At 40.3% G+C, this 12,080-nt stretch overlaps 1 protein-coding gene across 1 annotated transcript in view; it reads left to right on the top strand.

Moving 5' to 3' along the window:
- pinx1 (PIN2 (TERF1) interacting telomerase inhibitor 1) overlaps nt 1-11,567 on the top strand; it is a 62,553-nt gene extending 50,986 nt beyond the window's left edge. The window contains exon 7 of the mRNA XM_061900633.1: nt 10,550-11,567. Coding sequence (XP_061756617.1) covers nt 10,550-11,071 — 522 coding nt within the window. The 3' untranslated portion in view covers nt 11,072-11,567. The remainder of the gene's footprint in view (nt 1-10,549) is intronic.
- Nucleotides 11,568-12,080: the final 513 nt, after the last annotated feature.

Below are 12,080 nucleotides of genomic sequence, written 5' to 3'. Positions count from 1 at the left end.
TTGTTTTTTAATCATAGCCACCAGCAGCAAGAGCAATTCGGACCGAGAAAGCGACGATATCCCCATTAATTTGAGCGAGGATGAAAGATTTGTGGATGAGGAAAGTTAGAGTGAAGCACTAAAAAAAGAAAAGGCGACGGCAGTGGGAGCGATTCAGATATTAGACACATTTACTAGGTTAATTCTGGAAAATCCCTTATCTGCTTATTGTGTTAATAGTGTTTTAGTGAGATTATAAAGTCATACCTGAAAGTCGGAGGGTTTCGGTGAATGCCAGTGTCTCTGAGAGAAGCCAATGGAGGAGCCAAGATCACAGCTGCCTTTTTGACAGCTGCAGTAGGAGGTCGCATAATCCGCTCAAGTCTCTGATAAGAGCCGACTTAATATCACAATTTTCCCATCCAAAAACTTGCTGGTTGATATGTGGTAGAGAAACATGTTCGCTTGACCGCTCTGTGTTAAAGCTTCACAACAAACAAAGACACACCGGCTGTGTTTCGGTTGCTAAAGGCAGCTACAATCCACCGCTTTGCACCAACAGCATTCTTCTTTATAGTCTCCATTATCAATTGAACAAATTGCAAAAGATTCAGAAACACAGATGTCCAAAGTACTGTGTAATTATGCGATGAAAAGAGACGACTTTTAGCCGTGAGTGGTGCTGGGCTGAAATGTCCGCTCCAACCACTGGGGTGACAAGCACGCGTCAACATAAGCGTCATCATTCCGCAACGTTTTCAACAGAATACCTCGCGGGGGTCTTGTTCCACAGCCATACAGATCACACCAATGGTTGTGATATAAAACAACTTCAACACTTAATAATATGCGCCACACTCCGTGAACCCTAACCAAACACATTTCTGGAGAACATACGCCCTGCAACACACTACAAACGCAACACAACACCTACCCACAATGCAATGCATCCACGACTCCTGGCTACACCGTCCATACACCTGCTGGCACCAAACCCCCCCCCACCCCCCCTCTCCGTGCGTTGGTTGAGGTGGGCGGGGTTGGGGGCGCGTGTATAATATATCCATGAGACATGGATATACGGCATTATGGGTAATCCCCTTTGCTGCGTTTAGAATGTGCCACAGAGCCAATGCTCTCCAGAAATATGCTTGGTGAGGGTTTACAGAGTGTGGCGCATATTAGTAAGAGTTTTAAAGTTGTTTATATCACAAACATCAGTCTAAAAGGTATGGCTGTTGACCAAGTAAGTATGCATTGTAATCTCAAATAAAAAGCAGTGAAATGCATGCGTCCTACCGGCACGCAGACAGCATGGTGTAAAAGTGGGCGCGATGACATGCTGTAGAGCAGTGGTCCCCAACCACCGGGCCGTGGACGCAGAATAATTTATTATTATTTTCAATTTTACATCACACTCAATTTTTTACTGCATGCCATTGGTAAGCGCAGGGGTGAGAAGAAGTTTTAAAATTATTAGCGCCTGCTTACTTTTACCGCATGCTTTGAATAGGCGCAGGAGTGTGAAGAGGTTTTAAATTAATTAGCGCCCCGGCGCCTATTCAAGGAAATACGGTAATCTGTGTGACAATGACTAATGCAATATTTTTAGCGATTAATCACATGAGTTACCTCGTTAATTTTGACAGCCTTTATTTTTAAGAATACAGAGATATTTGTATAACATTTTGGCGCAGTGTTGTAATGATTAAACATTTTATTTACCCTTGCAGTTTTTAAGCACTCTATCTGTGGCTTGCAAAAAAGAAGACTCATTTTGTTGGAGCCTGTAGAAATATTTACACTGCAAACACTATATGCAGACAGGATTTATGTGATGTGGTTCTGGGCTACTGTTAAAAAAGCATGGAAGAGAAGAAAATAGCACATTAAACAGTTCAAAAGAAAATAAATCCGTCAAAACAAAAATAAAAGCATGAAAATAAAAACTGTACATTCACTAAAGGATGAAACAGTTGGCCTCTTTCATAATAATTTGGAGAGCACTCAATTTATTTTCTTTCCTCTCAAGTTGCATTGTTTGCGTGTTGCTAACAGTTTTACAAGAAACTGGGGTAATAATTACATGTTAGAAAAACCAGTAGACCTGGTAAAGGGAGGAAACACGATCCCTAAACTGAGTTTCCTGGTAACATGTTGCCATCAACACCTGCCAAGCGGCTCTATGGTGCTGGCAACACTGCTGACTACATGTTTTATGATGTATCGCCATGGCCAGCGCTGCACTTTCACTTGTGTGTCGCATCTCCAGCCTTTAATGGATCTCCCCCAGGCAGTCGACAAAGACTGCATACTGAGAGTTCCAGCCACTTTTCCCCACTGATGGAGAGGTTTCTCAGCCACTCACATTTTCCTTTTTTGCCGCTCGGCTCCTTAGCCCCTACGGTTTACTCCCTCTCTCTCTCAAGAGAGTAATTTCACAGGCAGTTGTAAAGTGGCCCCAAGCCATTTCCCCCCAAATCCCAGTTAACACGCTGTTTGGCACTTTCAGCTTGCTCTAAAGCCACCGTCTCCACCCTGCTCGGCCATTGTGTGAACTAACGGCCAGTATAGATTTTCACTGAAGTTTGTAAAGTTAGTTCAATGGTGTCGGGCCATAGAAGTACCACTGTAAGTTCTGAGGTGGCTCAAAGTTATTTTAGCCTCAATCATTTTTCAACAAAATGTTTGATTTTCTTTTTGTCCCTAGTGTTGTTCACAGTTCAATACCTCAACTGTTCTTGTATCAGGTTTTAGTGTTATTTATAGTACGTTATTTTTCCCATCTTGATAAATATAGCATTTCATCAAACAATGCTTTAGTCCCTTTTGGAAATGTATTGACAACCAGGAGCGGTTTTATTACCCCAGCCTATATAGGCTCCAGCACCCCCCGCGACCACAAAAGGGACACGCGGTAGAAATGGATGGACGGATAATTAAAACCCTCTGTGGCCATTTAAACCCAAGCAAAGAAACAAAATATTGTGAGAATTTATATTTTAACCTGCTGTTTTTGTGTCAGACAATTTAAATGCCTTTTTACACAGAACCTACCGAAGACATATATGCAATGACAATTAATTTTGACACAACAGATGAAGAAATGTTAGTGTTGGTTGTAATATATAACATGTTGTGGACTACCCACACAAGCGCTGTGTTGCCTTTATTTAGGCTCTGAAACTCCCTCTGAAGGCAGAAAATGTTTTGATTAAAACTTTGTCCTGCCAGTTCCATGTCCATCCTTCCATCCATTTTCTACCGTTTATTCTCTTTGGAGTCAGTGCACTTTTTATACAATGGTGGCACTAGTTAAGAAAGTGGAAGTAATCAGACTTTTCCACGCATTTTTAAATGGCCTTAGGAGTATTACGCAAAAACGTATGTAATGATAAGATACTATTTTCGTAGTCGTACTTCTGTTCGAGGTCTAGCATTTCTTCCTGTCACTCAAAGAATGTCACTCAGTTGGATTGATGGGGCTGCCTCGATAGGAGTTACAGTACTAATTCCAAGATAACGGAGATCAATGTCAAAGAAGTAGCTAGAAAATGTGCCCCTTCTATTATAATCTACAGGTTATTAAGCTGATATTGGAATGATCATGTATAATATTTTTTCTCCAAAAATGAGTCTTAGAAAATAAGTCTTCTAATACTTGGGTCAGTACAGTTGTATACAACTTAGTCCTTGGACATTCATATAAAACAGTTTTTACAGCTGTCCCTAAGTCAATATGCAGACCACAATCTTTTCACCTTGGGGGAAGTCTTTTAGTTATAACAAATGTATATAAAGACAAGGAGGGATTTGAAGTCCCTGAGGGCCTTCTGTACATTTTGTGTTAGCAGACCATCCTTTACCTTGTCGATTCTAATTCAGTGCTTGGAGTCAAAGCAGTATAATCCCCGTGTAAGTGTAAAGGCCACGCAGCGAGGTGACTCGACACAACACAACATTTTTCAATTTATCTTTTTTAAGCCATTTCCCTCTGCCATCTCTGTGGTAATAGCCTTGGTCGGACTGCATTGTTTAGAGTGATTCTCAGGAGAAAGAAGCGTATTCTTCTTCCGGACCAATCATTATGCATTGAGTAGGCCATTAGGAAAATGGAGACATATGGGTCTAAGGTGTGGGGTGACAAATAGACGATGTTGGTCATGTTTAATGTACATTAGAAGCCCAAAGGTCTTGATTTTATTTCGGTGACCACACTTAAACCTACAACTTCATTTTGGCAAATGAGGGACATTGGCAGACCGGGGTGGTGGTTCCTCTATTTAAGAAGGGGAACCGGAGGATGTGTTCCAACTATCTTGAGATCACACTCCTCAGCCTTCCCAGTAAGGTCTATTCAGGTGTACTGGAGAGGAGGCTACGCCGGAAAGTCGAACCTCGGATTCAGGAGGAACAGTGTGGTTTTGGTCTTGGTCGTGGAACTGTGGACCAGTTCTATACTCTCGGCAGGCTCCTTGAGGGTGCACGGGAGTTTGCCCAACCAGTGGACTTGGAGAAGGCATTCGACCGTGGGGAGTGCTCAGAGAGTGTGGGGTAACGGACTGTCTGATTGTGGCGGTTCACTCCCTGTATGATCAGTGTCAGAGTTTGGTCCGACTCTTTTCATAACTTTTATGGACAGAATTTCTAGGCGCAGTCAGGCCGCTGAGAGGATCCGGTTTGGTGGCTGCAGGATTAGCAGATGATGTGGTCTTGATGGCTTCATCTGGCCAAGAACTTCAGCTCTCACTGTATCGGTTTGCAGCCGAGTGTGAAGCGACTGGGATGAGAATCAGCCCCTCCAAGTCCGAGTCCATGGTTCTCCCCCGGAAAATGGTGGAGTGCCATCTCCGGGTTGGGGAGGAGATATATTGCCCCAAATGGAGGAGTTCATGTACCTCGGAGGTTTGTTCACGAATTGAGGGAAAAGTGGATCGTGAGGTCGACAGGCGGATCGTTGCGGCGTCTTCAGTAATGCAGACGCTGTATCGATCCGTTGTAGTGAAGAAGGAGCTGAGCCGGAAGGCAAAGCTCTCAATTCAACGGTCGATCTATGTTCCCATCCTCACCTATGGTCATGAGCTTTGGGTTATGACCGAAAGAACAAGATCACGGGTACAAGCGGCCGAAATGAGTTTCCTTCACTGTGTGGCGGGGCTCTCCCTTAGAGATAGGGTGAGAAGCTCTGTCATCCGGGAGGATCTCAAAGTAAAGCCGTTGCCCCTCCACATCGAGAGGAGCCAGATGAGATGCTTCGAGCATCTGGTCAGGATGCCACCCGAACACCTCCCTAGGGAGGTGTTTCGGGTACGTCCGACCGGTAGGAGGCCACGGGGAAGACCCAGGACACGTTGGGAAGACTATGTTTCCCGGCTGGCCTGGGAACGCCTCGGGATCCTCCGGGAGGAGCGAAAGAAAATGGATGGCACTTATACCTACATCATTTTGACAAATGAGTGGCATTGTCATGGTCTTTTTTTCACAGGGTAAGACTAGTGTCAAAATTCCTAGTATGCCTTTATTCTGTTGGACTTAAAAGACCAAGCTGAGCGGAAGGATCAAATTACTTACAAGGTGAAATGTTAAAACAATAAAATGTGTCCCTAGAGACAGTTTTTGAGCACCAAACATGAGAACAATCTTTCACCTCTCTCACTTGTTTGCTCCATTATTTTTTATAAACAAAACTCTACTTCCTCACGTACATAATCATGCCATTTGGGAAGGGAATCGAAAACCGGTTATTAGAACTGGTTCCCAGTGTTTCAGTTTCTGAGAATCATTTGACAGGTTTGTTAGCGTTTTGCATATCCATTTGTAAAGGCACAATGACATCACCACACATACTGCCAATTGGCAGCACAAACGCTAGTTATTCAAGAGAAAGCATAAAAACAGTGCAACTTGTAAGGTTAATATTTAGGGAGAAACCACTATCAGAAATATTAACACACACAACATGTGATAACATTGAATGAATGGCGCGATTTCGATAGTTATGTTGTTGTATGATAGACTATACATTCATTCATTAACATTGGTAACTAAACTTAGCCAAATCGCTATAATTAGCTTACTACACACAAAGTTAAAATGCGTGCATGTGTGTAACTTGCAGGCAATCTTTATGTCATTACGTGCTAAACGCCAAAAGATTGCGGTATAAAGCACACAACACTCTGGAAAGTTGGCTCCTTCTAGGCATCTGTGCAAAGGTTGCAAATAGTCCCTTTTAGTGTTACGTTGTGGTGTGTCATATACTGGTACCAACAAAGTACTGCAGTACTAATTGATTAAAAAATGTACTATACTGTCTTTGAAAAATACTGGTACTTTTTTTTTGTACCCGCATGCTGCCGTTGTCAAGCCGAGGCGCGTGTTGAGTGCGTCAGCATATGTACACTAGCATAAACAAAGTGGAACGGAAGATGGCAAAAACAATACAATTTTACTTGTTGGTAAAGAATGCGTGAAGCGCAAAATGTAGGTATTTTAAACTAACGAGGTAAGAATATAGAACTAGCTCCCCTGCTGCGCACATTTAGATACGAAGACGCGCACACTGCTGGTTGGCTTAATGCCAATTGTTAGCCCATGTAGCATAAACAAATGCAAGTGAAGATTGAAATGACTGAGTTTTGTAACAAATTCCCACAATTTCACCTGTTTTATCTTTTAACAATGTGTGTTTTACCTGCGACATGTCTTGTGTAGTTTAGTTGCATTGATTTTAGTATTTACTAATTATTGTATTTGTCTTAAAGCCAGACCAAGTGCGACAACCATAAATCATGCAGCATTTAATAAATTGTCAAAAAAGCTTTCTGTTCTATTCTAATCCTAGATTATGTCAGGCTATATTTAATAAATACAACTGTAAATTGTTCTTTGAGTGCAATACAAAAAGGCCAATGTGTTTGATGCCTTTTAATTTTAGTTTAAATCTTCTACAATTGTTCTTTGAGTGCAATAAGAATCATAAGATTTTTTAAGTAAAATGAAGCAAATAATGAAATTTTTTGTGGTCCCCTTTATTTTGAAAAGTATCTGTATGCATTTTGGTACCGGTACCAACATATTTCAAATCGGGACAACCAAAATAGTATATGGCAGTGGTTCTCAAGCTTTTTTCAGTGATGTACCCACTGTGAACATTTTTTTAATTCAAGTACCACCAAAGCGTCCAGTTTTTTTTTTTTTTGTTTTTTTTTTCTTCCTTTGTCATCAAAAAGGGACGTTTTTGTCATGAAAAAGGGAGGTTTTTGTGGTTGGTGCACTAATTGTAAGTGTATATTGTGTTTTTTATGTTGATTTAATAAAAAAAAATATATATATATATATTTTTTTTTTTTTTTAAATAAAATTTAATAAAAAATTCTTCTGCGGCCCGGTACTAATGGGACCACGGCCCGGTGGTTGGGGACCACTGCAGTACAGTACATATTCCGTACAATTGACCACTAAATGGTAACACTCGAATAAGTTTTTCAACTTGTTTAAGTCGGGGTCCACGTTAATCAATTCATGGTAAGTGTTGACTAGATATTTACCTAATTGTCTAATAGTGATCAATGACAACCACAATTTCAAAATTGTTGTTGGCACTTGAATTAATCATTCAGAAACTTCATCTTACTTTTACGATACATTTTGCTTATAAATTGTTAGTGAAGTATAAATGTGCAACTCCTTAAAGAATTGCGGCACAAGACGGGCTATTTTGCAACGCTATATAAAGCCATCCAGGATGTGGCACACCAGAGTTGTGTGCTGTAATTGTAAATAATCAATATTGTTAACCCTTGTGTGGTGTTGGGGTCTTTGGGACGCGTTTTCATTTTTTATTAAAAGAAAAATGATACAATTAATTAATCTTTCTAACTGAGATTCACTGACTTAGACTCATTTCCTGTGAATAACATACATCAGAGTACATATTTAATGACCACACACCATACACCCCCTTACACATTTTTATTACATATAGGATGGTTGTAGAAGTGTGGAAATTGATTATCTTTGTACCACACACACACACACAGACACACACACACACACAAATACACACAGCAGGCCTACACAGGAGGAGGACAAAGTGTAGGTACACAGAACATCAGAGGGTCAAATGTGCGAGAAAATGAGAGCAGATAGTGTTGACAAAACAATGTTGCAACCTTGTGTGGGAACCGCAGGTGCAGAAACACAAAAGAAGAATCCATGTGGGATGCAGAAACTGACAGAGAAATTTTCCGTGCAACGTTCATATTGTTGTTACTCAGCCAGCGTTTGTGCGTCTGTGCATTTTGTGGCTTTTAATGCACTTTTTATGTTAAAATACTGAACAGATGTTTACCTTATCCCAATAAACATCTGTTCAATATTTTACCGTAAAAGTGTTTGATTGTGAGGCATTAAAAGCCACAAAATGCAAGGGGTCAATCAGACCCACAAACGCTGGCTGAGTAACAACAATTTGAACATTACACAAGGGTTAAAGAACAATTTCAACTGATATTTAAATCAAGCATCTTTTACATGACACACTCAGTGATTATTTTTAGAGTGCACTGAGATATTATGTACACAATAAATGGAGCCAAAAGTTTGAATAAAACTTGTTCAATCGAATTTGATTCGTTGTCAAAGATCTTTATGACTTGTGCATTTACACATGTGACAAGAATGCATATTTGTGCAAAATAGCGGTGATTGGCCGCCTGATGGCCATGCACCTTATTTGGAGCAAACTGCAATTTTTACAAAGTTTAACTTGTAATTGTGACAAATATAGACATGTATTTGTTAAGTATTTTTTCTTGAGCCACTTTTAGGAACATATGTTAGCCTTTGGTGATTCTTATATACAAACCCCGTTTCCATATGAGTTGGGAAATTGTGTTAGATGTAAATTCAAACGGAATACAATGATTTGCAAATCCTTTTCAACCCTTATTCAATTGAATGCACTATAAAGACAATATATTTGATGTTCAAACTCATAAACTTTGTTTTTTCTTTTGCAAATAATAATTAACTTAAAGGAAAGGGTATATCCACCACTCTGTTACATCACTTTTTCTTTTAACAACACTCAATAAACGTTTGGGAACTGGGGGAAACTAATTGTTGAAGCTTTGAAAGTGGAATTCTTTCCCATTCTTGTTTTATGTAGAGCGTCAGTCGTTCATCAGTCCGGGGTCTCCGCTGTCGTTTTTTACGCTTCATAATGCACCACGTATTTTCGATGGGAGACAGGTCTGGACTGCAGGCGGGCCAGGAAAGTACCTGCACTCTTTTACTATGAAGCAACGCTGTTGTAACACGTGGCTTAGCGTTGTCTTGCTGAAATAAACAGGGGCGTCCATGATAACGTGGCTTGGATGACAACATATGTTGCTCCAAAACCTGGATGGACCTTTCAGCATTCATGGTGCCTTCACAGATGGGCACTATCACACCCCCATACCATCACAGATGCTGGCTTTTGAACTTTGCGCCTATAACAATCCGGATGGTTATTTTCCTGTCTGTTCCGGAGGACACCACGTCCACAGTTTCCAAATATAATTTGAAATGTGGATTCGTCAGACCACAGAACACTTTTCCACTTTGCATCAGTCCATCTTAGATGAGCTCGGGCCCAGCGAAGCCGGCGGCGTTTCTGGGTGCTGTTGATAAATGTGTTTTGCTTTGCATAGTAGAGTTTTAACTTGCACTTACAGATGTAGCGACCAACTTTAGTTACTGACAGTGGTTTTATGAAGTGTTTCTGAGCCCATGTGGTGGTATCCTTTACACACTGATGTTGGTTTTTGATACAGTGCCGCACATAATCGTCGCTTATGTGCAGTGATTTCTCCAGATTCTCTGAACCTTTTGAGGATTTTACGGACCGTAGAAGGTAAAATCCCTAAATTACTTGCAATAGCTTGATGAGAAATGTTGTTCTAAAACTGTTCGACAATTTGCTTACAAAGTGGTGACCCTCAGGCTGTTTTTATACCCAATCATGGCACCCACCTGTTCCCAATTAGCCTGTTCACCTGTGAGATGTTCCAAATACGTGTTTGATGAGCATTCCTCAAATTTATCAGTATTTATTGCCACCTTTCCCAACTTTTTTGTCACGTGTTGCTGGCATCAAATTCTAAAGTTAATGATTATTTGCAGAAAATAAAAATGTATATCAGTTTGAAAATTGAATATGTTGTGTTCGTAGCATATTCAACTGAATATGGGTTGAAAATGATTTGCAAATCATTGTATCCCTTTTATATCTACATCTAACACAATTTTCCAACTCATATGGAAACGCGGTTTATATTTTTATAAAAAAAAGAAAATATTTTGAGCCAGTGGGCTTCTGCGCCTTTAAATCCTGTAGCAAATGAACAAACCAAAAACACCCAGTTGCATTGATATTGTCTTCAAAGTAACCATTTAACACTGATTGTTGCATCAACGTGATCTTGTCTGCTTTTAATCTTTCTGGGTAATATTTGCAGTATGATGGACGTTCACCTAAAAGCTACTGTGTGTCATTAACTAAACCTACCGCATTATCTTCTAGAGCAACAACGCCGAAAGTGTGACCCCAGCTTCTTCTTGTGAACTTAACACCACCACCAGCACCCTGACCATGAAGGAGTACTTTGCGAAGAGAATGGCCCAGTTGAAATTGGCCCGTAACCAGGCCTCTGCCTCCTCTTCAGTAGAGGACCAAACATTGGAGGCTTCTTCTGCATCCAGCAAAAAGCCCAAAAAGAAGAAAAAGGTTGCAGAGGAGGTGGAAGTAAGTCGCAGTGCACCCGTTGCAGAAGAAGCTAGTGAGGACAAGCAGCCTTCGAAGCATAAGAAGAGAAAGAGGAAAAATGAGGAGCTGGAAGGGGTTTTGAATAAAAACTCAAGCTCTGCTGTAGAGCAGGACTGTGAGGAGGAGGAGAGACCTTCACCCGAGAAGAGGCATAAAAAAAACAAAAAGTTAGGCGCCATGCTGGATGGACTTGCCCAGAATGTGTCGAAATGCAGCGAAGTGGTGGAAGTAATGGGGAAGAAATCGAAAAAGCCCAAAGAAAAGAAGCAAGATTTCTGAGAAGTCGATCCCATTTTGGACAAGGAGATGAGCATCAATGTGAGGAGCTCATCAGATTTTTACAAGGTATCTTTAATTGTCCTCTAGAATCACCATGACAGGTTAAGCCACAGTTTTTGAGGCAACATTTTTGACAAAATATTGTGGGCGAAAAAACATACTAGCATTTCACAACAGCTCATTCAGCAACATTCCTTGCTGTCACATTAACCATCATACTTGGCCTCAGATGATTTTTGATAGATCCATGCCAATGAATTGAACAAAATATTATAGTCCAAATTTTTTTATCATTTTGACTATATATATGTATAAAGGATTTTTCTTGCATTACACTATGAATAGAAATTCCAATGTTTTTCAAAACAGTATTTCTTTATGAATCTACATTATGACTGGGGTGTTTGTTGAAAGGATGTCATGGTATTGGCAAAACATGACATGCATGAGCTGTACAAAATGAACCCAACTCAAAATAAATTCAAATAACAGCTGATTTGTATTTCATTTTTCTTACATTTTATACAGGAAACACCCCCAGCAGGTGTATCAGTCACAGCTTCCTTGTGTTATGGCTAATGTTGCATATAGATTACTGCATGCTTGATGTTGCACTTTTTGGAGGTCTGTTGCGTACACTGGAGTGTTTCCATTGTAAATTTAACTATCAACATGTCCATTGATGAGTGGACGTGATGACTCATTCTATCCAAAGAAAGAACTTGATAAGCGTATCTTTTATGGTATCAAGGAACCACCAACCAAGACAATTTTCCATTCCTTATCTTGAGTAGCTAAGCGTTTGAAATGCAGGAAGAAAACAGTTGTTTAAAATTTCCTACAAATTTGCCATCAAGAAATTTGCAGGCTTCAACTTCAACTAATTTGTTCTTTGAAAAATGTCTTGCGTCGATGTTTGTGTCCATTTTGTGTTGAGCTATTAAAAAGCATAAATTAAACAATCTGTCCAGTCCCATATTGGGTGTACATTTTAATAAGGTTCCCTTAT

The sequence above is a fragment of the Nerophis ophidion genome, linkage group LG05 (genome assembly GCF_033978795.1).
Source record: "Nerophis ophidion isolate RoL-2023_Sa linkage group LG05, RoL_Noph_v1.0, whole genome shotgun sequence".
Taxonomy (NCBI): domain Eukaryota; kingdom Metazoa; phylum Chordata; class Actinopteri; order Syngnathiformes; family Syngnathidae; genus Nerophis; species Nerophis ophidion.
The sequence above is the reverse complement of the archived record's forward strand: the minus strand, read 5'-3'. Positions and strand labels throughout refer to the sequence as shown.